Source organism: Mastigoproctus giganteus, chromosome 3, assembly GCF_048544385.1.
Source record: "Mastigoproctus giganteus isolate SK-2022 chromosome 3, ASM4854438v1, whole genome shotgun sequence".
In the NCBI taxonomy this organism is placed as follows: domain Eukaryota; kingdom Metazoa; phylum Arthropoda; class Arachnida; order Uropygi; family Thelyphonidae; genus Mastigoproctus; species Mastigoproctus giganteus.
The window spans coordinates 28,417,945-28,445,204 of NC_143577.1; the positions used below are offsets into that span (position 1 = coordinate 28,417,945).

Below are 27,260 nucleotides of genomic sequence, written 5' to 3' on the forward strand. Positions count from 1 at the left end.
TTTATACCCTTTGTGTGTGTGTATTTATTATGAATTTAGTGTGTTTGTTCTATTCTCGCTGTTTTGATTTTACTTGATTGTTTTATGTAATTCCAGTTCTGTTATTTTCATACAAGGCTATTAGGTTTCCTGTTTTGTATGAATTTATAATAGCATTAATAAAAACTTTATGTTTAGAAACATTAAAACTTCAGTTACCATTTGTAAGACCACAAGAAGAGCCCAACTCTAATCCCTCAGGTACTCCATTTGCTACTGATCCACTCTGAAGAACTTCCATTTATGACTACCCTCTGTATGTACCTTGATCATACAAAGGCTCTTACTGACAATCCCAGTTTGCTCCAGTCTACATAATAGCCTTTCATGAAGAACCGTATTAAACGATTTACTGAAGTTAAAGCAAATAAAGCCCAAGTTACTTCTAACATTATTTGTTATGACTTCATCATAATAATTGACCAGATTGGCAAGCAAGATTTCCCCCGTCACAAACCCATGCTGTGATCCAGTAAGGATACTATTCCTATCAAGATCATCCTGTATCATATCCTAAATTGCAAACTCCACAACCTACTCACTGTCGAAGCCAAACTTTCTGGCCTATAGTTGCCCATCTTTTGCATTTGTGGATTGAGGAGATATTTGCACTTCTCCAGTCCAGGGCGGCCGACCGGGCTAGCCGAGTGGGTAAAGTACCTGCCCGGCAACCCAAAGGTCGCGGGTTCGATTCCCGCCTCGGGCTTGGATCAAAGTACTGCAAAAAAACCTTGGGAGGTGCAATATGGCCATAGAAGCCGATGCGCCAACAACTACCAAATCAAAAAAAAAAAAAAAAAATCAGTCCAGGGGGAATCTTCCTGAAACTTAATGATGATCTCATTAACATTCCTAACAGGCTGATTTTAGTATAACAGTATGTATGGCATCCATCCCAGAGCCCTAGTAGCTTTTCTGATAGACTCTTCTCTGAGATTGCTATATATTACTTATTTTACAGCATTCTAACTCCTTGCCACTGTTCCCTTTGGTTTGAACAGCCTTTCAGCCATAAATATTGTTTCAAAGGACCTATTCAACTCATCAACTACAACTGCTGGCTTTCTGTGATCCTTCTACTTTGATCAAATAAGGGGTCTATCTAATTCACTTTTCTTTTTTGCATTCACATGTGAGAATTCTTTGCCCCTATTCCTAACTCTCACTGCAAGCAATTTCTCACACTCAACTTTCACCTTTACCCCATCTGTAGTTTTATTATATGTATGCTTATAATTCTCATAAACTAGTGTCCTTTGATAATCTGTAAATATCTCATTCTTTTTTAGGTTTACCGATTCAACCTTTCTTTGAGAACTTTGCAAAATTCTACACAGGAACAAAAGTGTTTGTGACTTTCAGTGTAAATCTCTCAAATATTTCCCATAATTAACTCTTATCCAATAGCATATAGTTGTCTCCAATTAGAACCCAAGAAATACCCAAATCCACAATATCCCCTCCCCATGAAATTGAATCCCATATATTTTCTTTTGGACACCACTTAATTCATGATATTGTGATCACTACCTGCTATTGGTCTTGTACTGTCAATTTTTAAGTGCTGTTTGGCTCCTTTCTCAGAGCCAGATCAAAGCTATTACAGCACTCCCCCCCCCTTTTTTTCTGACATATAGTTTCGTGAATTCAGATAGTTCGTGAAGCTGTTTCCACACAACACGTTGCCTGTTCATGATTTCCAATCTATAAGAAGTAAGCCGAAGTTGACATATGGCAATCGCACGTGCTTTGCCATTGAGATTTTTGTTATACTCTAATCATTTGGCCTGTAACAAACTGTTACTGTCATCTTCCTTTACTTCAAACCATATCATGCCAAGTGGATTCAACATCCTTCTGAACTTGATGTGATTCTGGGAACACTCCAATCTCTTTCAGAGAACTTTTGAAATCAAGATGCATGACTCTCTCTCTCTCTCTGCCATATCAGCCATTCCCAACTTTGAGCATTCACCATTGTCACAGATCATTCCATTTCTACACTAGGGGATGTTGATAATGCAAAGCCAAATCAGTGTTAAATATATAACAGTATGCTAACTACAGTATGAATTATAATGCAGCGATATATTTTTCAGAAATATCATATGCTAATTTACAACAATTAAAATTTATCAAAAAAAAATTTCACCTAATTAAGTACATGTGCACTCAAATGGTTTTTGAAGAGCTTGGAACATTCATATCCTTCAGGGGGAAAGATGTGTACATTTCTTAACTTTTTTGGAACACTGGCAATGACATATGTTTCTGCCACTGCCCAGCCTGTGTGAAGTGACAGATTTCCTTTTGGATGAATGGTGCTAGATCCCTGTAGGACAGTTTCCTGCAGATTCTATGCTGTTATGCTAGCTGCATCAAACTGACTTACTTTTTGGTGGGTGTTTCCATTATACTGCTGCTCAGAACTCAACATTAATATAGCAAGCAACAACAATCAATTTAAATAGTGATTTTGATGTTGTGAGAGCTGCAAAATATTATTATATAAGCAAAATATAGCCTCAATTATACACGGCATTGAGAGAACTAAGTTTGCTTTTAAGGGCATCAATTTCATATTGTGGAAGCATGTCAAGTTTGTCACAGACATTCTCTCAGATATGCCAGACAAGCTGTTCTTGCTACCTGGGAGTCTAAAACGCTGATGGAACTGATATTCGGGTGACACTCAAGTTAAAGTGGACCCAATTTCGGCGAAGTCCGGACGGTCTATGACAGCCAAATCCTTCACGATGGTGGGACTGTTAGTAATCCTGGGTATAACCTTCATGCACAAGTACATGGTGGGTGATCACCCAGGTGTGAACCAACGTAAGCAGGGGTCGAGGTGTGGCGCCCACACCACATGGAGGAACGCCGCCCCTCTATGTTACCAGGCAGTACTAGGTGGTAGATGACTCTCATCAACCGGTGAAATACCACCACTTTGCTTATTGGAGGCTTGAAGTGGTGGAACCCATGTTTAGTCTCTAGAGCTAAGTTCCGGCCAACCCTTCCCTATCTCTTCCATCATGCAGTATGATTGATGATTTTTGAGGTTATGATGAATGTCGTGGCGAGATCCAATATTCCTTACATTTCGAGGGTACAGCTCTAAAACGGTGTTCGCAGGCCGGCCGCTAGTTAGTACACCGGACTGAACCTATTGGTAACTCTCTAGGAAGCTTCCGGATCAGCTAGTGTATAATCTTGCTACCTCTACTCTGCCAGATAGTGACTGGAGGAACCCGAGTAGTGTGTATGCGGGGAGCATTGTCGAGGCCACGTTATGTCAAGGATCTGCGTATATTCTTACCACATGTACGCCATATCCAAAAATTTCATTACTTCATACAGCATTTCCCACCCACTTTTTCTTACTATTGAATACACCATGAATTGTCAAAATAATAGAGCAAGCTTATCTGCAAAAAGATCTAAACCTCCCAAGGACTTCCTAATTCATTTCACAAATATACGTGGTCTCAATTCTAATCTCAATGATGTCCATTTCCACTTGCAGTCTTCCAAACCCCATGTACTTTTTCTGACTGAATCTCAGTTAACAGTTGATTCAACTACTGCTCATCTCAGATGTCCAAATTATTTGCTGTATGATTCCTTTCGACTCAAAGGTGGTACTTGTGCATATGTCTGTTCTGATATTCCCTGTCAGAGACTTGGCAATTTGGAATCTCCTCTCTTTGATCTTCTCTGGCTTAAAAGCTCTCTACCTCATTGTGTAAAATTCATCTGTTGTCTCTACTGTTCTCCCAACTCCACTAATCACTTGGAGCTCTTTGACTTCCTCTCTTTGCAACTTGACTTTCTCCAGTCCAACTTTCCTAACAGTGAGGTAATTTTCCTTGGTGATTTTAACGTTCACAACTCCAGCTGGCTTCCGTTTTCTAGTCACACCGACCCAGCAGGTCGAGATGCTGAGGCTTTTGCAATTACTAAAGACCTAGCACAGATTGTTCATTTACCTACAAGAATACCGGACAATCCTAATCATACAGCCAATACGCTTGATCTTTTTCTCACAAACAACCCTTCTAAGTACAAGGTTGAAGTGAGAGGTCCTTTAGGCACTTCAGATCACAACTTGGTGATTGTCTCTTCTCCAATGGAACCTTTATCTCATGGCTATTCCCAACCTCGTATTGTTTGGCATTACAAGAATGCAAAATGGGATGACCTGCGAGACTTCTTTTCTTCTTTTCCTTGATCTGATTACTGTTTCAAAACTTCTGATGTCAATGTTTGCTCAGATCATGTCAGTGAAATTATTCTTGCAGGAATGGAATCCTTTATCCCACACTCCACTTTAAAATCTCGTCCTTTATCTAAACCTTGGTTTTCCAATAAATGTGCTAAAGCTGTCCAAGAGAAGAACGTTGCATATCGTAATTGGCTTGTTTCTAATTCTTCAGTTTCATTTTCTGCCTACACCAAAGCTCGCAACGATTTTAAAGCAGTTATTAATCAGTCCAAACTAGAGTTTGAACAGGCTAAGAGTAGAAAACTTGCTTCTTGCCCTAATGGTAGCCGAGCATTCTGGTCTCTTGCCAAAGCTATTGGCCGCAACTTTTGCCCATCTCTGCTCCCACCTCTGTCCAAACCAGATGGTTCTGTTGTCACTTCAGCCAAGGATAAAGCTGACCTGCTAGCATCCCATTTTTCTTCGAGCTCATGTATTAATGATCTTGGTAAAACACCTCCTACCATTCCTAACACGCTCCATTCAATGCCTCCTGTGGTCTTCCGTCAAAAGGATATCAGAAGGATTTTGATGAATCTTGATGCTAAGAAAGCTCCAGGTCCTGAAGGTATTTCTCCACTTGTTCTCAAAACCTGTGCTCCTGAACTTACTCCTATTCTTTGCCGCCTTTTTTCACTTTCTTATTCCAAAGGTGTTTTTCCTTCTGCTTGGAAATTTGCTCATATCCAGCCAGTTCCTAAAAAGGGTGACAAATCCCTCCCATCCAATTATCGTCCCATTGCAATTACTTCTACTCTTTCTAAAGTAATGGAGAAATCAATTAACCGCCAACTCTTAAACTACCTAGAAACCTTCCGTCTGATCAACGATCGCCAGTATGGATTCCGTCAGTGTCGATCCACTGGTGATATTCTGGCTTATGTTACCCATTTATGGACTAATTCAATGGAAAGGTTCGGTGAAACACAAGTAGTTGCTCTTGACGTCTCAAAGGCTTTTGATCGTGTTTGGCATTAAGGTCTTCTAAACAAGCTTCCATCTTATGGTTTGCCAACTGTTTTTAGTAATTGGTTATCCAGTTTTCTCTCTGATCGCTCACTGAGGGTGATGGTAGATGGCTCTCTGTCTTCTAACTTCTCCACTAATGCCGGTGTCCCCCAAGGTTCAGTTCTTTCCCCCACTCTTTTCCTCTTGTATATCAATGACCTTCTTCCATTGACTGGAAATCCTATCCATAGTTTTGCCGATGATAGCACATTGCATTCCACTTTCCATTTTGAGAAACCTTGTCCAGCTCAATCAGCTTCAAGTTCTCGAAAATCTGCTGCCAATTCCTTAAATGCCGATCTTCAGGTAATTCTCCAGTGGGGCAAAGACAACTTAGTTGATTTCAACCCTTCTAAAACTCAATCTTGTCTTATATCTCGCAAAAAGGATTCTTCTGCTCCTATGCTTATCTTTAGTGACACTCCGATTTCTAGGCAAAATGATATATCTCTTTTGGGGATTACCCTGACTTCTAATCTCTCTTGGCACAAGCACATTACAAATATTGCTTCCTCTGCATCTAAAAAACTTTGTTTTCTCTTTCGCTCTCGGCGTTACTTTTCTCCCAAACAGCTGCTCACTCTGTATAAATCGCAAATCCGCCCTGCCATGGAATATTGTTCCCACATCTGGGGTGGTGCCCCCAAAACCTCTCTCAGGCTTCTTGATTCCATTCAGAAGAGGGCAGTTAGGTTAATTAATGATTCATCTCTAACAGAGTCTCTCCACTCGCTTTCTCATAGACGCACTGTTTCTGCTGCATGCCTCTTCTACAGATACTTCCATGGGCACTGTTCTTCTGAATTGGCTTCTATAATTCCCGCTCTCTCTTTCAAAACAGTCCGAACACGTGCCGCCACCAGCCAACATCCATTTACTGTCCAACTTCAAACCCACAGAACCAACTTTTCATCTTCCTCATTTATTCATTCAACTGCCGTTTTCTGGAACAACCTTCCTTCATACGTATTTCCTGAAAATTACAATCTACAGAAGTTCAAGTCCAATATCAACAAATATCTTCTTTCGTCTTCTCAACCTCCAACCCAAGCACGGTACTAAGTACTATAGGTTATAATACCTCTCGTGTTTGGGGTTCTCATAAAAAAAAAAAAAAAAAAAAAAGTTACCTCAGAATTGCACTGAGGCTTCCTGTACGATAATATTTTATATCTCTTGTAGCATGAGGTCTTTGCTCTAATTTCATTATGCTTTTAAAGTTTCAGTACTGTCAAGCATCTCACATATTGTGTATGCTTGATAGTGCACAGGTCATTCACTAGTGTCAACTTCTTCACTGGTGATGCACTAGCCAGTGCTGAAACTGCAGTATGGGGAATAGCACACACTTTAAATGAATAATAATGCACCCAGGGTTATCACTGGGCCTTCTGTGTTGCCTCTAAGTCAGGAATGAAAATACCTTTTTTTTTTTCTTTTTTTTTAAGTAAAGAGGAAGTTAGTATTGAATCACACATAAATCACTTTAATATACAGGGTGTCTCAAAAATACACAGCATACCTTCAGGAATGAGTTCCTCATATGTAGACAATAAAAATATTTTATATCAACATAGTTTTGGAAATGCTTGGTTTCTGAGTTTTGAAGGTCTGTCTATGACACTTAACTGTTCATATCATCTTATAGTAATTGTTCAAAATGTCAATCTTCTGCCTGAATACAACCCTCACATCGATGGACTCGCGAAGATGATGCCAAATTCCTGGCATGTTTCGTATTGTCTCACAACCTGCCACAATTCGATTGTGGAGAGTTTCCACATCAGCTAGCGGAGTTGAATACACCAATGACTTTAAATGGCCTCACAAGAAGAAATGTAGTGAGTTTAAATCAGTGAGCATGGAGGCCAGGCAGTTCATCTACCTCTACCTATCCACCGACCAGAAAACCTTCGATTCAGGTAATTGCGGGCTAGGTGGCTGAAATGTGCGGGAACGCCATCGTGCATGAAGTGTGCTTGTCGACGAATGATCAGCGGCGTGTCGTCCAAGAAATCAGGCATGTTGTTTTCCAGAAATTTTCTGTACGCCTGCCCTGTGAGTTTGTTTGGAAGTACATGGGGCCCAAATAACTTATCACCAAAAACACCCGCCCAGATGTTGAGGCTGAACCGCTGTAGGTGATGTGATGGAAGAATTGCATGTGGGTTTTTCTCACCCTATACATGCTGATTGTAAAAGTTTTGGATTCCGTCTCGTGTGAACTGTGAATATCACAGATGGCTGCATCTGTGATATTCACAGATCAACGGCCTGTACCCATTGCAGATGGTAAGGATACAGTTGGTGTTCTCGCAACACTCTCCAAATAGTCGAACGTTGAACAGCCAGTTGCATTGCTATTCTGCATGTGCTGATTCCAGAAGTGGCATGCACAACATCCAAAATCTCCTCCTCTACTTCAGGAGTCGTAGATCTTGGTCATCCTCTATCGGCAGCATGAGGTGTAAAGGTCCCATGTTCACAAAGACGGCGATGGATACCTTCAAATGTTTTCCTGTCTGGACATCTTCGTTCTGGGAACCTTTCGTGGTGCAAATGCCGAGCCTCCAGAGCATTGCTGTCCGCCAAACTGTACATAAAGTGCATATTCGCTTGCTCCTGATTTGAGTACGTGGTCGGAATGGAAAACCACCAGATTCTGTCAGTACCTTGTGATGATAACCGCGGATAGGCCACGGCCTAGGGAGCGGATTTGGCGAATGGAGGTTAAAATGATATAGTACCTTGTGATGAAGGAAATCACCTGCGGGAGATAAGACATTCTGGTTAATAACTCAGTACCTTGTGATGAAGGAAATCACCTGCAGGAGATAAGACATTCTGGTTAATAACTCTGGAACCAAGGATATCCGGAACTATGTTGATATAAAATATTTTTATTGTCTACATATGAGGAACTCATTCCTGAAGTTATGCCGTGTATTTTTGAGACACCCTGTATATTATGAGTTTTAAAAAATATATGAATAAAAAAACAGCACAAAAAAATGTATGAACTGAGAGTGAAAAAATATATATGGAAAACACAATGAAACAGCATACACCAAGCTGCAGACACTTATTTTGTTAATACATTTTTACAAAATAATAGTATCAAAGAAATATTACTGTAAAGATATATAATAAGAGGACAGAAATGTAAAGCCCATGAAAATAATTATATTTAGAAAACCAAAAGGAGGCAAAAACCAAGAATTAAATAATAAAGCTACTGAAAAGATTAGCTTAAAATAAAACAAATTTCCGTGTATATGTATATATAGAAATTAAGTTTAAATTAAAGAATATAAGAAGTAAAAAAAATATATAGTAAAGAAAAATTTTGTGTATTTCATGTGTTAATTTACTTTTTGTAAGTAAATAAAATGTAAAATTAATCATTCTAAAAAATTTAAATCTTTGCATCAACAGTGAGGGGTAACCATCAGTCAACGTGGCCTAGAGGCACGATATACCCTTGAGCCAGCCCTGATTTTAGTTCCATATATAGTCATATTTCATGAAATTTGATCATGGATGCCAGGGGTGTCACTAAATTTATTCTAATTGGCTATAATTTCTAAATTAATTTTGGAACATGTTCCTCTACAACACTTATTCTTTTATTTCTCTTCCTCCCCTTCCCCCAGTCTTTTGTTGCTATAGTTAGTCTGTGTGGGTAGCACAGTTGTTATCCGCTGTGGTAATTTGCATCAGGTTCTGCAAGTCAAATTGATAAAGTAGCAGTTATGGGATGTAGTAAAGATATCAAAAAATTTCAAAAGGGCATGATTGTGGGAGCTTGTGCTTCGGGTGCTTCCATATCAGAAATGACACCTCTTGTTGGTTGCTCACAGCCCACTGTGGTTAAGGTGTACAAAGAATGGTGTCGAACAGGTCACATCATTTCCCACTAACAGAGCTGTAAAGGATTATGCCCGGTGGATGTTCATGGTGAGCAAAGGGTGCAGTGCAATGTACAGACTCAATGGCAGGTCACTGTGCAACAGTTGGCATCGCAATACAATATAGGGAATGCAAGAACAATATCCCAAATGATGATGTGCTGTGCACTCAGATGTATGGGGATTCGCAGCAGATGACTCAAGAGACACCCTTTCCTTACTATTGTTCATCGTCAACAGTTAATGCTGTGGTCAACAGCACACTGGAGGACTAAATGAGTGTGCTGGGATGAAAGGAAGGGGGAAGAAGTGTTTGTAGGATCAAGGAATCTGGTGGGGGAAGCAATTGGAGAGGGGAGGAATGGCAAGAGAAGGTAGAAAAATAATTTGATAAAAAAAACCCTATACTACATTTATATTTTTCTGTCTTGCTGTTGTGGGAAAAATTATGTTCTCTCCTTTTTATAATGACATGCTTGGGCTTACTGCTTCCTCTAAAGATGCCATCATTATCCTTGAGTCAACCTAAAATTATTAATATTGCTTTTAATCAAATAACATTACCAAGCAGGTGAATCCACTATTGTTTAAAAACTAAAGTCACCACTATCATCTTGATAATGCTATCTGATTAAAAATTATATTAGTAATTTTAGATCAACTCATGGATTCGTGTGGTCTCTGAAGTGAGCAAAGAGTACCAAACCTGTCACTGTCAAAGAAGGAATCACAGTTTTTCCTATGACAGCAAAATAGAAAAATATAAATGCAATGCAGTGGTTTCTTTTGGCAGATTATTTCAATTCCTGTATTGAAATATGGTGCTGAGTGCTCCTTTACTTAAAAGAAGAAAAGGCTGAGTGGAAGGGGAGAGGAAACAGTTTGGAAAATGGAAGAGATGGGATAGTGATGGGAAAAACACATCTTTTGGATGACAAGTCATCCAAAAAGACATATTTATAAAGTAAAACATCCAAAAATATCTTCAAATACTTTCAGTATAATATTATTATAAATGGGAATAGTGCATAATTTGCCATTATCTCTTTTCTCCCACCCCAAAGATCAGCCCTTGCGTATTTTATTTTATTTCAATATTATTTTAGACTTAAATCAAATAAACAATCACTTTACCAGCCTATGAATTTGTTTATGTATATATTCATTTTGTATTTTATTTCTTCAAACACTGTAATGAATGCATAGAGAAATTAAAAACAATTCATTATAATAAAATCCACATTAAATTTATAGAGAAAATACAATGCATAGATGATATATACAATATAATGTGAAGCTAAATTGCACAACAGTAAAATGTAATATAAAAATGTAAAAAAAAAAAAAAATTTCATTCAAATTAAGAAAAATTTAAGATATTGTCAGATGTCAACCTGCTACACTTCTCAGTGATCGTATGTACTGCTTTACTATATAATATCGGTGTTTAGATACACCATAGACACTCTTAAAAAAACTACAAAGTAGTTGTTGTGGGCATCATTTGCTCTTTCTCATATTGTGCTCTGCCTTCACGACGAGTTGCCATGATACTGCACTACCTCAAATAAGTAACGCTTCACTAATAGAGAAGACTATTGTTACTTATTCTCAGTGAGTACCACCACCCAGACATGTTTCAAGGCTATTGGCCTATCATCAGTGGGTGGGCAGGTACCCTAGTATTGCAGACATGATGACCCAGTTGTGAAGTTAATCACACAATATGAGAGATGCCAAAAGGTGTATAAGATAATATTTAAAATAATTAAATGCACTTGGCATAATACTTTGAGTTTAATATCTATATAATATCAGTGTTTAGATACACCATAGACACTCTTAAAAAAAAAAAAAAAAAAACAATAGTCTTATAAGTAACAATCATCATCATCATCAGCCATTTTCAATCCACTGCAGGATGAAGGCCTCTCCAGCAACTTTCCAGTTCCTTCTGTTTTGAGCACTGGCCATCCATTTACTACTCAAAAACTCATGAATTTCATCTATCCATCTCCACCTTTGTCTTCCAGGTTTTCTTCTAGCTCCTCTTGGGTACCATTCTGTTATTTTCTTAGTCCATCTGTCATCATGTCTTCGAGCTATGTGTCCTGCCCAAGATCATTTTAGTTCTTTAGTTTTGATAAGAATGTCCTTTACTTGAGTTTGCTGCCTAATCCATGTGTTTCTCTTCTTATCTAACAGTCTGATTCCCAATATAATTCATTCCATTCTTCGCTGTGTAGTTCTTAGCTTCTCTTCCATTTTTTTGGTGAGTGCCCAAGTTTCACTTCCATAAGTCATGGCGGGGAGTATACATTGATTCATTATTTTACGTTTCAGACAAACTGGGATATTGCTCTTCAATATGTGACTATATTTCCTGAATGCTATCCATCCAAAATTTATTCTTCTCTTGACTTCCATCCATTTATCATTATTACAGCTAATAACTTGTCCCAGATAAGTATATGACTCCACCTTTTCAATTACTGCTCCTTCAATCATTATTTCCCTTTCCGTGGCATACTTGTTCATCATTACTTTTGTTTTAGCCATATTCATCTTTAGTCCAAAATCCTTACTAGCTGTGCATAACTGATTAAGATTTTCCTCTAATTCTTTGGGATCGTGGCTTATGACCACAATGTCATCTGCAAATCGTAAATGGTTTAGGTACTCTCCGTTCACATTGACTCCTTTCTGCGACCAGTCTAATCTTCTGAAAGCTTCCTCAAGGGCAGCAGTAAACAGCTTCGGAGATATTGTGTCTCCTTGTCGAACTCCTTTCTCGATTTTAAATTTGCTACTGTCTTTGTCTAGTCTAATAAAGGATGTAGCACTCTCATATATTTTCTTCAAAATCATAATATATGGAGTATCTATGCCTTGTCATTCCAGTGCCCGAAACATTGCCTTATGCTGTATGAAGTCAAATGCCTTTTCAATCCACAAATGCCAGGCATAATGGTGTTTTATATTCATTTGCTTTCTCCATTAGCTGTGATATTACGTGAAGGTGATCCATAGTTGAGAATCCTGTCCTAAAGCCAGCTTGCTCTTTCGGTTGATTCTCATCAAGTATTCTTTCTAATCTGTTAGTAATGACCCTTGTGAACAACTTGTAGATATGGGATAACAAGCTAATTGGTCTATAATTTCCAATTTCTGATTTATCTCCTTTCTTATGCAGCAAAACTATGATTGCATTATTCCACTGCTTAGGCATTACACCTTTTCTAATGCACTTTGTGAAGAGCCTTGCCAGTTTTTGTGTTATGTCTCTTCCTTCCAATTTTAACAACTCTACAGTAACTTCATCTTCCCCCGGGGCTTTCCGATTCTTCATTTTCTTCAATGCATGTTCTACCTCATCAGGAAGAATATCGGGTATGTTGTATGTGTTGCTACTTTGCAATCCATCTTCCCCACTGCTGGTATCATTCCCTCGCTCCTTGTATAATTCTCTATAGTAGTCTTCTGCTATTTGAATTATGCCTTCTCTGCTGTTTATAAGTACACCATCGCTATTCTTCAGTTTCAGTATCATTTGTCTTTCTGTATTACTGCTCATGGCTGCTGATTTAAATCCTTTGTTTTCCCTTAATGCTTGTTCTACTTTTCTTGTGTTAAATCTTCTTATGTCCTCTCTGAGTCTCTTTCTAATGGCTTTGCATAACTCAGTATACTCAATTTTCTCCCTGTCAGTGTTTTTCTTGCTCTTCATTTGTCGTCTTTGGTTCATCATGACAAGTGTTTCTTGACTAATTTTTTCTTCTTTGGATTTCTGTTTCCCTATAGGTTTCTTGGGCTTTATCACTTTCAGAAAGTTGTAATATTCCTCGTCGATGTCTTGGTCCTGAGCAGTCTGCAGAAGCTCAAACTTGTTCTTAAGTTCCAGTACATACTGCTTTTTCTCCTCCTCTGTTATTTCAAAGACCTTTGTATTATTTACTCGAGTCAGTTTTTTCCTTTCCTTTCCTACATCTATATCAAGTGTTCATCTTACCATTCTGTGATCACTTCCAACATTTACTTTATTCAGGACGGTAACATCATTCACAATATATCTTCTGTTAGTGAGGATGAAGTCGATTTCATTAGTTGGTAATCCATTTGGACTCTTCCATGTCCACTTTCTGTTCACCCTTTTCTTGAAAAAAGTGTTCATTACTGACAGTCCTTGAGATTCTGCAAATTCCACAAGTCTTTCACCTCTTTTATTTCTTTCACCAATTCCAAAATTTCCTATAGTTCCTCTTTCTGTGCTGTTTTGCCTTTTTCCAACCTTAGCATTGAAGTCCCCCATAATAATAATGTAGTGGGTTTTCTGCTCATCTAGAAGACTCAATTTCAGTGTACATTTCTTCAACCTCTTCATCATCATGGCTCGATGTTGGTGCATAAATCATTATAATCTTTAGCTTGTACCTCTTAGAAATCTTGAGTATTAGTCTTGACACCCTTGGTGATGTACTTTTGAATTTCAAAATGTTGTTTTTAAAATCTTTATGGACCAGAAACCCAACTCCACCTTCACTCCTTTCACTGTTTCCATTGGTGTACAGCAGATTTCCACTTGATAAACTTATAAGTGATTCATTTCTTCTTCTTGTTTCAGCCAAACCGATGATATTCCAATTCACATTTTCTAATTCCTTTTCCAGCTCTAATATCCTGTCTTCACCGATGAGTGATCGTACGTTATAACAGGCCAAGTTCAATTTCCGTGCATGGCAGCCTGGTCGTACCCAGAGATTCTTAGCATCCTCTGCTTCCACTCTGATCCTCTCGCTGCCGTAAGAGGGAGAGTGAAAGCTGCTGGGGACTGAGGGCCATTTGTATTGTTGTGCTCTCATTGCTGGAGGGTTTGGTCTTTTCCTCTTCACGCTGACCAGGCGTCTTGAAGAGAACCACTCTACACGTTCGTTGCCACCTAAGTGACGTAACAGGGCTTACCATCGAGAAGGTGTGCATGAGTGGATTTTAGGGAGGCAGGCCAACCGAACTTCTCCTAAATCTTCTGTAATAGAGAGATATTGGATCCATCAGTGTTTTAGGCTGAGTGTCTGATAGCACACAGGATACCTGTTCCCCTCTAAGCCCCATAAGTAACAATAGTCTTCTCTATTAGTGAAGCGTTACTTATTTGAGGTAGTGCAGTATAATGGCAACTTGTCATGAAGGCAGAGCACAATATGAGAAAGAGCAAATGATGCCCACAACAACTACTTTGTAGTTTTTTTTAAGTGTCTATGGTGTATCTAAACACTGATATTATATAGATATTAAACTCTTAAAGTATTATGCCAAGTGCATTTAATTATTTTAAATATTATTTTAAATAAAGTACTGCTTTACAGAAAATTCTGTCACTTGGAACTACTATCACTTGTAATCTACTTAGGTCTAATTCAAAAACCCCAGCATAAATGATTTTTGTTTTCTTTTTATAATTTAATGGATTTTCATGTCTTGGCAAAAGGAACTGATATTTAAATACAGTTCTACTTCAACAGTGCCAGATGCTTTAAAACTTTCCATTTGAAGATTTTCCAAAGCAGAATCAAGTTCCTGCTAAATAGAATTGGATTTAGTGTTGCCAGGTGACCTCCACACAAAACTAAACAGCTATTGGTTTCACATACCTGCAACATTCAGTTTTGCATATTCACATTAATTACTTCAAAGTAGACTTTTTCAAATTTTAGCAATAGCAATTTTTAACTACCAGTGATCACATTTAAATTGGGTTGGTTTGTTTTACACCCAGGAAACATTTTTAAGTGTGTGCGTGTTTATTTTTAAGATTAACAAATATATTAATGTTAAATGCTAAAACAATAATAAATTCAGTTTTTATCGAACTATGATATTACATCTTACTGTACTTCCGATTTTTAATGCCCATATTTACTTGGGATGTGTCATCATCTGCGATGAATACCGCAGGGAGCAGTAACGACACTAGTAGACAAACATTCCACTGGCAAGTTTAGCATGTGGCAAGCTAATTAAAGCATTATCATGGCAAAGCTGAGACATGGAAATGAAAGGTCAGCCTGACCCCAGTTCAAATGAAAAAGGAAAAGGACCATTAAAAAAAAAAAGAAAGAAAGAAAAGAACATCCTCTTTTTTCCTGTTTTGACTCCATTTTTTCCCCCCAGACAAAGTGTTCTCTATTTTTAACTGCCCTTTACTTCCTTGTAGCAAAAATTTCAGTTGAAAAGCAGACACTTTGCAACACAGCAAATCAGCACGATTTGTTCATATACAGTCATCCCTGATTTGCGTAGGAGTTACATTCCGGGAAAACACGGCACAGTCCAAATCCACACAATGCAAAACATAGTTTATATGACATAATGATGATTTTTTTTTTTTTTTTTTTTGTGTACCTGTACACAAAAAAAAAAAAAAAAAAGTGCAAAAAAAATTTAAATTGAAAAAGTCTTCATTCGGTAAGAAAAAAAGAAAAACATTAGAAACATGTCCATAAAATTAATCTTGCTAATACTTACTTCTAGATTTTTAATCTAAATTCATTGCTTCTTCGTCACTGTTTTCTTGTGATAAACTTGCAACAGTATTCAGCACTTTTTGAAAAAAATTAGTTAAAATTGTTTGCTTAGAAGTACGCTGTTTTTCTCTATAAAATTCTTCGTAAGGAACTAAAGCTAATGATAAAGTTCTTCAAAAATTTAACCTCCTCTCCAAATTAGGGTCCATATCCAGAGCTTCTTGGCTAAGCTGATTTGCAAGTCTTAAAAACTCAGCTAGTCTCTTTGCAGTCAAATTTTTGGGTGCATCTTTGTTTTTATCATTTTTGTTATCTTCTTCACATTGCGAAAAAATATCGTCCACTGATAATTGTTCTCTATGAGATTCAAGGACTTCTGTAATATCTGCTGGTTCCTGTTTTTCAAATCCCTCTCCGCTAATCATTTTGCCAATTCTCACAATCTCAACTACTCAAGAATTATAACTTTCTTGATGCTCTAAAAATATTGAATTCGCATGGGGTAAAGTTAAGAACTCAACAATGCCACAGCTTTTTCAACACTGCATTCATTGTTGAGTTCTTAACTTCACCCCATGCGAATTCAATATTTTTTAGAGCATCAAGAAAGTTATAATTCTGCCAATAATCTCGAATTGAAAGACTGCCTATTCCATCAGTAGCTTCTACCAATTGTAAAAAAGATCTTCTTAGGTAATTAAGTTTAAAAGAAGCTATAACACCTTGGTCCATCAGCTGAATTAACGAACTTGTATTCGCTGGAAGAAAGGTAACTACATTTGGGTACAGATCAGACAAATGTGCAGGATGACTGGGTGCATTGTCAAGAATGAGCAAGATTTTGAATACTATGTTCTTCTTCCTGCAATATCTTTTTGTTTCAATGCAAAAGCAATTTAAAAACCAATCCTCGAAGATTTTAGCTGTCATCCAGGCTTTTTTGCTCGATTTCCAGTGAACTGGTAAGGAGTTTTTTGTTATTCCTTTAAAAGTACAAGGATTTTCTGACATATAAATTAGAAACGGTTTACACTTAAAATCACCCTCTGCATTACCCTGTAACAAAAGTGTTAACCTATCTTTTGCAGCTCTGAAACCTGGGGCGGTTTTCTCTTCTTTTAAAATGAATGTTTGGCTTTGCATACGCTTCCAAAATAAGCCGCTCTCATCAGCATTAAACACTTGACTTACTAGATAGCCCTCAGTTGCAATAACATCCTTGAAAGTTTTCGGATACAAAGAAGAAGAAGCTTCTTCCATATCTGCACTGGCTGCTTCACCTGTTAATTTTAGATTGTGACGCCTTTGATGTTTTTTAAAATTTTCAAACCAATCCTTACTGGCCTGAAAGACGTTTGCATTGGATGGACTGCTTCTTATTCTTGTAAGCGATTAAAAATTTGCAGAGCTTTGGCACAAATAGTATCTGAACTAAGAGTCATTCTCTTTTGATTAATATCTTCTATCCAGAAAGAAAGTAATTTTTCAGTTTTCTCCATTAACGGATTTCACACTTTTGTAGTGCTTTTTGCAGCCAATGATGTGGAACAGATAACTGAACTTTTAATTTTCTCAGCATTTTCGCTAATTCGTCAAATGCTAGATTCATTTATGATGTATTTCTTGGCCAATGTCACAACCTTTTCGCCATTTTCTAAATCCTTAACAATTTTGTAACTTTTTTCATTTTTAAGCACTAATTAAACACACACTTTATATAGACAAGAAATGTTAAATCAACAAAAGCAGTGCTTACTGATTAAAACACTTTTATATTGTGCGAACCAGAAAAAGATTTTGTCTGAACAGCTAACATAGGATAACTGATTAAGGGGTTCCCAAATGAGGAAGTTGTTTAAAAAATAACCGGACAAACACCACCGTTTATTGTTATGTTTGGTTATAAGAATCAGTTTTGAACGTCTTTGTGATATTTTTCTAAAGCACATTTCTGGAGGTCACAACCATAAAAGAGTAAAAACAATTTGCATTTTCCAGTTTATTGGGCTTCTCAGTTAGTGCAATCTAATTATAAATGGGCAGTAAACTTGATTTTATTGCATTTGCAATAATACCGACAGCTGGAATTCTGTGGGATTTTACGTTATTATGGTGAAATGTATTTCTCCTTCAATGATTGAAGATTTCATGTAAAAAAATAAATTTTCAAAATCTGCTCTTCATTCCTATTTTTGAAGCTTCATAAACAAATATCGTGCAGGTAGTGAAACTTGCTGTGCAATCTAAAATCTAAAATTTTTGTAGTAAGTACCTGACCGTGCAATAGCGAAACTGTACAAATTGAGGGATGACTGTATTTTGAAGCTTGAGATGATATAAGTTTTATCATTTTTCTATAATTGGAGGACTGGTATATCACCCATCAATGTTGTTGCAGTGATAGTTCGGCAACTATGACCCTGATCAATAACTTGAGTCATTAGATAATTGATGACTCAAATCACACAGTACCACAGCCATTGCTACCATAGAATGCCACATCACTCGGTGTAGGTTGCCAAGATTGGTGTGGTCTGCATGCTTCTTCATGCAGTCTTTCAATATTTTGTAGTTTGGCCTGTGTAGTTCCTGTTGCATTGGCAGGTCACCTTGTAGACTGTCCCTGGTTTTCATTGCTGAGGAGGGGATTAAGCTTTGAGGTGTTGTTGTTTGAGCTTCCTATTATCTTGTAACTGAATCACGATCGTATATTTCTTGGCTAGTCTTGTGAACTCAGACCACCCTGGATGGTAGAGTAGGGTGATATTCCAGTTTCTTGTCTGTGGCTGGAAGCTTTAGGTGGACTAATATGTAATTTTATTATGATTTTGTAAGCACATTTATCTTTAATGGAAAATTATTATTATTACCATTTGATTAAAAGAAAATTGATGGAACTCTTAAATTGTTGTATGATTTTTTTTTTACTTGTGCATAAAAAATCATCACTATTCAAATATACAAACTTATATGCAGGTAAGCACATTAGGTCCCATTTTTGAGTAAACATATCGCAGAAAAACAATCTTTACTAATTACAGACATTCAAAAGGTTCTGATAACAGAGCTGCCTACAACAGTGGTTCCTTTCGCAGTGACATTTTGCTTGAAGATGGATCAAAATCACTAAGGCAAGGTATTACTATGATGTCTCATAAGCAGTTCAGACTAAGCTAAAATTAGAAAAAAATTCTTTCAATAAGAACTGAATTTTTTCTATTTTCTTTTACATTTGTTTTCTTTAGCATAGGTTTCAGGCTGCTAGCCTAATTCTGTATGCCCCTCAAGCTGTAGCCAAGGATCCACAAGAAGACAATCGCTTATCATTCTGTGCTAGAGATTACACACTCCCTGACATATCCATGGTGCATGGTCGTATGTTTGTAACAGCTTGGGATTGTGGATTAGATGGAGTTGAAGATGATGCAGTTAGATTAATGATGATGGCTGTTCAGGTATGAAATATATATTCTCTGAAATGGTTGCTTTTTGTAATAATTTAACAGACTTATATTTTGCTACAAATTTATAGTTAACAGCTGTTAAATGAATAGTGTCATTGCCAATGACTATTAATTTAACAGTAAAACATGATTATGAATAGAATGAAAGGCTTCTGTTAAGTTATATATAAAAGTCTTGGGGAAAAAAAATTCTTTAATTTGAATACAGGAATCTGCCCAAAAATTTCTATTGTTAATTATATCTGATAAAAGTAAAATAAATTGTAAGGATCATTCAATATGGGGGGGGGAGAGAGAGAGAGAGAGAGCGCCCAATCAAAAAGGGGTTTTTTTTTTTTTTTTTGTTTTTTTAATGAAAACCCCAATCACAAGAGGTATTAGAACCTGTAGTACTTGGTACTGTGTATGGCCTTGAGAAGATGAAAGAAGATGCTTGTTGACATTAAACTTGAATTTCTGTATATTTTAATTTTTAGGAAATACATGTTGTTCCAGAAAATGGAAGTTGAAATAATAAATGAGGAAGAAGAAAAGTTGGTTCTGTGAGTTTGAAGTTGGACAGTAAAAGAGTGTTGATTGGTTGTAGCATGTGTGTGGACTGCTTTGGAAGAGAGAGCAGGAATTATTGAAGCCAATTCAGAAGAACAGTGCCCAGGGAAGTATCTACAGAAAAGACATTCAGCAAGAACAGAACATCTATGAGACAGAGTGGAGAGACTCTGTTAGAGATGGGCCATTAATTAACCAAACTGCCCCCTTTTGAAAGGAATCTAGAAGCCTAAGAGAGAGGTTTTGGGGACAACCCCAGCTGTGGAAACAATATTTCATAGTAGGGCGGATTTGCAATTTGTACAGAATGAACAGCTATTTGGAAGAAAAATAATACTGAGAGTGAAAGAGAAACCCCAGTTTTTTAAATGTAGAGGAAGCAATATTTGTAATGTGCATATGCCAAGAGAGATTAGAAGTCAGAGTAATCTCAAATAGAAATATATCATCTTGCCTAGAAATCAGTGTCATCAAAGATAAGCATAGGAGCAGAAGAATCCTTTTTTTGAAAAATATAAGACAGAACTGAATTTTAGAAGGGTTGAAATCAACTGAGTTATCTTTACCCCACTGAAGAATTACCTGGAAATCAGCATTTAAGGAATTGATAGTGGATATTCGAGAAGTTGAAGCAGTATGTGCAATGAAAGGTTTCTCAAATTGGAAGTTGGTTTGCAATGTGCTATCATCAGCAAAACTATGTATAGGATTTCTGATCAATAGAAGAAGGTCATTAATACAAAAGGAAAAGAGTGGAGAAAGAACTGACCTTGGGGAACACCAGCATCAGTGAAGAAATTAGAGGACAGAGAGCCATCTACCATCACCCGCAGTGAGTGGTCAAAGGGAAAACTGGATACCCAATTACAAAAAAACAGTTGGAAAACTGTAAAACGGAAGCTTATTTAGAAGAGCTTTATGCCAAACATGATCAAAAGCCTTTGAAATTTTAAGAGCAACTGCTTGGGTTTCACTGAACTTTTCCACTGAATTTCTCCATAGAGTAACATAAGCCAGAATATCACCAGTGTATCAATGCTGACAGAATCCATACTGGCAATCATTGATCAGATGGAAAGTTCCTAGATAGTTTAAAAGTTGGCAGTTAATTAATTTTTCCATTACTTTAGAAAGAGTAGAAGTGCAATGGGACAGTAGTTGGATGGGAGGGATTTGTCAGCTGTTTTAAGAATTGGTTGAATATGAGCAAATTTCCAAGCAAAAGGGAAAACACCTTTGGAATAAGAAAGTGAAAATAAGTACATTCAGGAGCAAGAATTTGAAGGGCAAATAGAGAAAGACCATCAGGACCTGGAGCTTTCTTAGTATCAATATTGTTCAAAATCCTTTTGACGGAAGACCACAGGAGGCATTGAATGGAGTGTACTAGGAAGAGTAGGAGGTTGTTTGCCAACATCATCAAAACAAGAGTTGAAAGAAAAGTAGGAAGCTAGCAGGGCAGCTTTATCTTTGGCTGAAATAGCAATAGAACTATCTGGTTTTGACAGGTAGGAATAGAGATAGGCAAAAGTTACTGTCAATAGCTTTAGCAAGAGACCGGGATGCTTGACTACCATTTGGACAAGAAGCAAGTTTTCTACTCTTAGCCTGTTTAAAATCTAGTTTGGACTAATTAACAACTGCTTTACAATTGTTGCGAGCTTTGGTGTAGGCAGAAAATAAACCTGGAGATTTGGATAAAGTCAGTTGCAATATGCAGCACTCTGATTTTGAACTGCCTTTAGCACATTTATTGGAAAACCAAGAAATAAAGGATTTCATCCCTACAAAAATAATTTCACTGACACAATCTGAGCAAATATTGACATCAGAATATTTGAAACAGTAATCCAACCAAGGAAAGTAAATCTCAGTAAATCTCATTTTGCATTCTTTTGAAACAGGGAATTCCAAATTACTGAGTCTCACAGTGAATATCAGAACGGACATATGCACAAGTACCACCTTTGAAGCGAAAGGAATCACGCAGCGAATAATTTGGACAACTGAGATATAAGGAATTATGTTTTATTGTTGTGGCACAAAAAATTAGTTCAAGACCCCTGTCCCTTGGACACTATACTTGTGACTTAATAATGCAACTGAATGAAACTATTAGTGGATTGGTTTGACAGTAATAATAAAGCAAGGTGCATTGTGCAATACCAAAAGTCATTGTGTTAGAGCCCCTCTATTATTGGGGTTGGTCTCACAAGTATGTTACTTACATAATTGCATTCTCTTTCTCTCTCTCTCTCTCTCTCTCTCTCACACACACACACACACACACACACACACACACACACACACACACACACACACACACACACATTTATATGTTAAACCTTTCGCCATCAATATAGGTGTTTCCACCTATAAAATGCCACATTAACACTAAAAACATTTATGCACTTTCTTAAATTTCAAAATTTCATTTCTCCTTCGGACATTAAAAAGTTAACATTGGAAGTACCTTTCTTAGGTGACACAAACAACTAGGGAACATGATTTAAATTAAGGAAAGAAAAGGTGCACCTTTCATTGTATTTTTTTGTTTGTTCCTCATTTGTTGATGCCTTTTTTTATCTTTGATCAGTATAATGTTAATATAGAGTCTTTTCTCTGTTTTATTCTTGTATTTTTCTGTTTTAAAAATGAACACTCCTCGTTTAACTTCATCAAATATAGATGCATTATTTCTTAAATTTCACTAATCCTGCAGTCCTGCCAAAGCAGAACATTTTTGGCAGGACTGTAGAATGAATTTTTTGGATGAGTAAGTTTATTTTACTGATATAAATGATTGAGATTCTTGTCCTTTCAAGTTTCAAATTGATTGTGAATTATATAATGATATATAGCAGAATGCCCATGAAAATTATTTTTGATTCAAATTAATAAAAGTATGGTTTTTATTTCATTGCAAACATTGAAATAATATGATTACATGCTACTCTGCGACCTGATATCCTGTTCCCTCTATTGACAGCAACAAGGCTTGGGCTTCTGCTCACTTTAAACAAAAAAAACATCATTATCTATTCTAAAATTGCTTTATCTTTTAGTTTAAATAATGGATTCACATATTTTGGTGATGCTGTTAGTAATTTTAGATAAACTGTTGTAGGTGACTCTATTGTCAGGGAAACGGGGAACGTATTGTGCAAAAAGGATAGATGGAACAGGACCAGGGTATGTCTGCCAGAGACAAAGGTTGATGACATTGTAGAGCAGATATCATCTTTTAAGGGCACAAAGGGTGATACTGTTGTACACGTTGGCACTAATGATATTAAGAGTAGGAGACCGGCAGAATTACTTAACAAGTACAAGTCAATGCTGAAAAAAAAGCTATGAGTTAGAGTTGAATATGAAAGTGTCTGCAATTCTGCCCAGACACAATAGGAGGGAGTATATGATAAGAGCCTTGTCGATCAGTTCAGCCCTGGAGAGATTGTGCATGGCTCAAGGGTTAGAATTTTTCTCAGCCTGGTCTGTGCTTGTTAACAGGAGAGACTGCTTCTACAGGGATAGGATATACTTAAATAGAAAGGATGCAAGAATATTTGTAGGCAATGGAGATTTCCAGGACTGCTGGGAGTCATAGTGGAACAAGTAAATACATGGGCTGTGTTAGGGTAACTAAGAGTAGAAACAAGTGCATGTATACTTGCATGTACACCACTGCTAGGAGTATACTTAATAAATTCAATGAGCTTGAAGTGCTAGTCAAGACATCAAAGGCAGATATTGTTGAGATATCAGAAACATGGTGTCACACAGACATAAGCAGTGCAGAATTGGAATTTGGGGAGTACAATGTGTACAGAAAGGATAGACAGGACAGAAAGAGAGGAGGGGTTATGCTGTTAGTTAAGAAACACATAAAATCTAAGGAAGTACATCCAATTGATGTTGATGGACAATGCAATGTTGAGTCTGTTTGGTGTGACATAAGCATTTGGAAAGGAAAAATGAGAGTAGGTGTGTGTTATAGGCCAAATGAATCTGATGAGTATAATGAGCAATTCTGCAGGGAAATAGAGTGGGCCAGTAAATCAGAGTGTCTTATAATGGGGGATTTTAATTTCCCAGAGTTTGACTGGAATTTGTGGGTTGGTCTCACACACACACACACACACACACACACACACACACACACACACACACACACACACACACACACACACACACACACACACACACACAGTAGCAAGGCTTTTGTGGATTTATTGGATGATTGTTTTCTACAGCAGCATGTTCAGGAGGCAACTAGAGGGAGTAATACTCTTGATCTGATTATCAGTAGTGATTCTTCATGCATCAAGAATTTGCAGATAAAGGAACCACTAGGTGGCAGTGATCAGAGTGTGCTGAAGTGGGATTTACTCAAAGAGGTAACTACCATCAAGGGTAATGGGAAGGGTTTTTGCTTTCATAAAGGTGACTACGGTGGTCTGAGACAGTATTTAATATACTGTAGAATTTAAATTCTATTTAAATTCTATACTATACTATTTAAATTCTATAATCTTTGAAGCTACTAGGCTTTTCATACCAACAAAGAAATATTGTTCAAGATTTAGGCCTAAATGGATGTCAGATGAATTAATTAGACATGTGACAAAGAAAAAAAAATGCATGGGATACATATAAATTAACATGCGACACAGAACCCTATGATAGATATAAGCTGGTCTGTAACCAAGTTACAAAGGAGGTTAGGCAGGCAAAGGCAGATTATGAGAAATCTTTGGCAAAGGATGCAAAGAAAAACCGCAAAGAGTTCTTTACTTATGTAAACTCTAGAAGGAAGGGGATGAATCAGATTGGTCCACTTGATATCGATGGTTCAACTGTTGATGATCCTGCTCAGGTAACTAACAAACTAAATGAATATTTTGCATCTACATTCACACATGAGGAGTTATTCATTGAGGGGAATGCCAGAGGTGTATTCAACTCTGGCAGTAAGCTAGATAATCTTGTAATAACTGAGAGTAAAGTAGAGGAGAAACTGTTGAAGATAAACAGAAGAAAGGCACCTGGGGTGGACGGAATCTATCCAGTTATATTAAAGGAGGCAGCAAAGGAAGTAAGCAAACCCTTAGCCATAATTATGAGAGCTTCCCTGGACTCAGGGGAGGTACCCATGGGCTGGAGATGTGCAAATGTGACCCCAATCCACAAAGGAGGATCATAGGGAGACACAGGTAATTACAGTCCTGTTAGTTTAACTTCTGTTCCAGGGAAATTAATGGAGTCACTGGTTAAAGAAGCATTGCAGGATCATCTAGACAAGACTTCAGTTATAGCTCGGACACAGCATGGGTTTGTTAAGGGGAAGCCTTATCTGACTAATTTGATTGGATACTATGATGTAGTCACAAAGGAACTGGATGCAAAGAATAACTTTGATATCATATATTTGGATCTTAGAAAGGCCTTTGATACTGCTGCACATGGAAGACTGCTGCACAAATTGGAGCAGTGTGGCATTGGAGGCAAATTGCTGCTATGCATAAAGGGACGGTTGAGTGGGAGAAGACAGAGTGGTAATCAATGGACACTGCTCTTCGTGGACTAATGTTATTAGTGGAGTCCCTCAGGGTTCAGTGTTGGGTCGATTATTGTTTTCTGTATTTATAAATGTTATTGATGATGGTATATCAGGCTTATGTCCAAGTTTGCAGACGATACGAAGGTTGGCAGGGTTGTTAATGACACTAATGACAGTACACTGCTGCAACAGGATCTAGAAAAGTTAGCAGGTGGGCTGAGAGGTGGAAAATGAAGTTTAATATTGACAAATGTAAAGTACTACATATGAGAAGCAGTAATCCCAGAGTAACATATCAACTCTGTGGTACCACACTGACAGTGGTAGAGAATGAAAAGAACCTAGGGGTAATTGTGCAGGCAGATATGAAGTTTTCTGAGCAGTGGAGATGGGCTGCAAGAGTAGCTCATGGTGTCTTGTCAATGATATACAGGAATTTTTCTAGCAGGGATAAGGAGGTAAACACCTCCTTATCCCCTTGTATAAGGCAATGGTCAGGCCACACCGTGAGTACTGTATACAGGTCTGGAGGCCTCATTTTAAGAAGGATGTAGAGCTGTTGGAACGAGTACCGAGAAGTGCAACAAGATAAATGAATGGAACAAAGGGTTGCTCTTATGAAGAAAGGCTTAAATTTTGCAAATTACACTGTCTGGAGACTAGGCACCTGTTAAGTGATCTGATTGAGGCATATAAAGCCTTGAATGGTTTGAGCATGCTCAATGCTGATGGGATTCTTCCTCTTGCTCAGAATAATCACCTGAGAGGGCTTAAATTCAAATTGTAGGATAGATGTGCGGAAGTTCACCTTTAGCCAGCAGGTGGTTGATTGCTGGAACAATCTTCCATCTGTCATTGTAGAAGTTTATAGCTTAAATAGATTCAAGGCAGAACTTGACAAACATTTGGAGCAAGGGGATGGGTGAAATAAGGGGTTTTTTTTTTTTTTTTTTTTTTTTTTTTGGCTGATGCTGCATAAGCTTGCTTTCTTGCATCATGTGCCCTTGTTAATGCTAATGCTAAATAAAACACTGGTTTCAGAGGAAAGCATAAACCTTGTTACTGTCAACAGAAAGGACAGATTATTGCCAAACAGAAAAATACTATACAGAGTAACATATTATTATATCAAATCATTTTTGATTTATGATCAATTTTGTATAATTCTTAGGGAAAACTTTTCTTTTATACTTCTATGCCCACAAAATTTCTCCCTGTATAGATCTCAAAGAACAATTACATTTATAGATAGAACTTGATAACAATCTTATGGTAAATCATTCACTATAAATGTGAATTTAATTCAGAAGTAAAAAAGCAAAAGCTATGCACTTGAAGAATTTTGTAACCATAGCACAGTAGTGTATATATATTTTTGATTTTTAACTTTGAAAATTAAATTCTTTATTGTTTAATCATATTTGCTATTATTTTTATTTAGCATCAACTGAAAACCATTATCATGTCTGTCTTAAGCAGAAGAAATTCTTATAAAATAAGAGAAGGTAAATTTCAGTATGGAATGGGAACAGTTCCAGTTAATCCTTATATTAGAAATGCCCACAAAATTTCCTCCTATTCTGATAACAGGTAAATTATTTTTGTACTTTAATTTCCTAATACAACTACAATTTAATAAATAATACAGAAGAACTGAACTAAAAATATAACTTAAATGAACAAGAAATGAATGGAACTGAATAGAGGTGCCTCCATAGCCAGGTGTGCAGGAGCAGCAGTGCATAGCACACGCTTCTTGATGGGACCAGGGTTCGAGCCTGTGACCACCAAATACAGAAGATGCGGAAAGGTCAGGGAATGACCACCGCATATCCCTGGAGCAAAAACCTTCTAAAAACCAAATAACTTTCATTTTCCAGTTTGAAGGCCTGATGAGTGTGCAAAACTTCAAATTTACACATTTCTGCTTATTAAAAAAAAAAATAT

The 27,260-nt window shown here is 37.2% G+C and overlaps 1 protein-coding gene across 1 annotated transcript in view; it reads left to right on the forward strand.

Annotated features, from left to right (window-relative positions):
* The window catches only part of LOC150087830 (transcriptional adapter 1-like), a 141,841-nt gene that overhangs the window by 96,715 nt on the left and 17,866 nt on the right, over positions 1–27,260 (forward strand). Inside the window, exons 6-7 of the mRNA XM_090370455.1 lie at positions 18,986–19,195; positions 26,755–26,903. Of these exons, the coding sequence (XP_090226581.1) occupies positions 18,986–19,195; positions 26,755–26,903 (359 nt within the window). The remainder of the gene's footprint in view (positions 1–18,985; positions 19,196–26,754; positions 26,904–27,260) is intronic.